The sequence below is a fragment of the Apaloderma vittatum genome, unplaced genomic scaffold, assembly GCF_000703405.1.
Source record: "Apaloderma vittatum isolate BGI_N311 unplaced genomic scaffold, ASM70340v1 scaffold43789, whole genome shotgun sequence".
Taxonomy (NCBI): Eukaryota; Metazoa; Chordata; class Aves; order Trogoniformes; family Trogonidae; genus Apaloderma; species Apaloderma vittatum.
The window spans coordinates 1-1,070 of record NW_009734290.1 but is presented as its reverse complement, the minus strand read 5'-3'; the positions used below and the strand labels follow the sequence as shown (position 1 = coordinate 1,070).

Here is a 1,070-nt window from a genome sequence, read left to right as displayed (position 1 = left end):
TTAAATTTGTGGGCCGGTTTTTGTCTCTGTGGGGGGGGGGGGGGGCAGCTAACTGCAGTGACTAGCACTGGGCATTGTCACGAATCCTGAAATTTTGGTATCCACTTAAGTTCGTGGAAACAAAAGTTGGAGCTAAGAATTGTGAACGTACCTGAGGTGTGGTTCTTAAGTAGATCATGCCATCCAGTTCTATATCTGATTCAAACTGATTCAAAAGCCATGTGTGCCAGTCCTGATAAACAGCCCACTCCGTTTCATTTATATTTCCAGACTCAAATAGGTTAGAAGCAAATACGTATCTGCAATAGAAGATGTTAGTCTTGTGAGGAATGACTAGAGCGAACTACTAAAACACTTCTTGGCACCACGATTCTAGTGAGAAAGTAGATGCCTACATCTGTAAAATACTTTTAATACCACCCGGCTCTGGGGCTGGAGCAGGGTATGTGCTTTTAATCTGAACTCATGTTGCACTGTGGGAGTAATTACCTGTCGCTGTACACAGATCTCTCAAAAAATTGCACTGGATGTTCTGCTTCTTGTAGCTTGGCTGAGACAGGTTTTAATTGTGCCCTCACTCGGCTCAAGCAAGCGTAAGTCTGAAACGTGTAAGCCCATCTCGTGGGTTTATCATACAGCATTTGAAGTAGATTTCCTCCACTCTTCTGAGATGTGGAAAGTTCCTAGGGGACAAGAGAGAGAACTTAATACCAGCATATTTGCAGGATTTTATTTCTTCACCCACATTTCTGTTTTGTTGGAAGAATTCACAGCCTTTGCTGTTTTGGTTTGTTTTTTGTGGGTGTTTAGTGTGGGGTTGTTTTTTGGTTGGTTGGGTTTTTCTTTAGGAAGATGCTTTGGCATAGGAATAAAGAGATTTGTATCTAAACAGATGTCTCTATGACAGCTTCTCTAGAATAGATTGATCACTGAGTTTCAGACCTCAATGTTATTTGCAACATGCGTTCAAGAGTAGCCTTTACAACTGGTAGGATAGTGGGATGGCTGGATGCTCTGTGCTCGGTATAGCTGCATTTTTGGGCCCGCTCCCAAACGCTGCAGTTTCTTTT

General features: G+C 42.6%; 1 protein-coding gene across 1 annotated transcript in view; it reads right to left on the bottom strand.

Annotated features, from left to right (window-relative positions):
* LOC104279036 (deoxycytidine kinase-like) overlaps positions 1 to 683 on the bottom strand; it is a gene marked incomplete at its 5' end in the record, with an annotated part of 3,963 nt that extends 3,280 nt beyond the window's left edge. Inside the window, 2 exons of the mRNA XM_009876193.1 lie at positions 152 to 299; positions 490 to 683. Coding sequence (XP_009874495.1) covers positions 152 to 299; positions 490 to 683 — 342 coding nt within the window. The remainder of the gene's footprint in view (positions 1 to 151; positions 300 to 489) is intronic.
* Between the last annotated feature and the right edge of the window lie 387 nt (positions 684 to 1,070).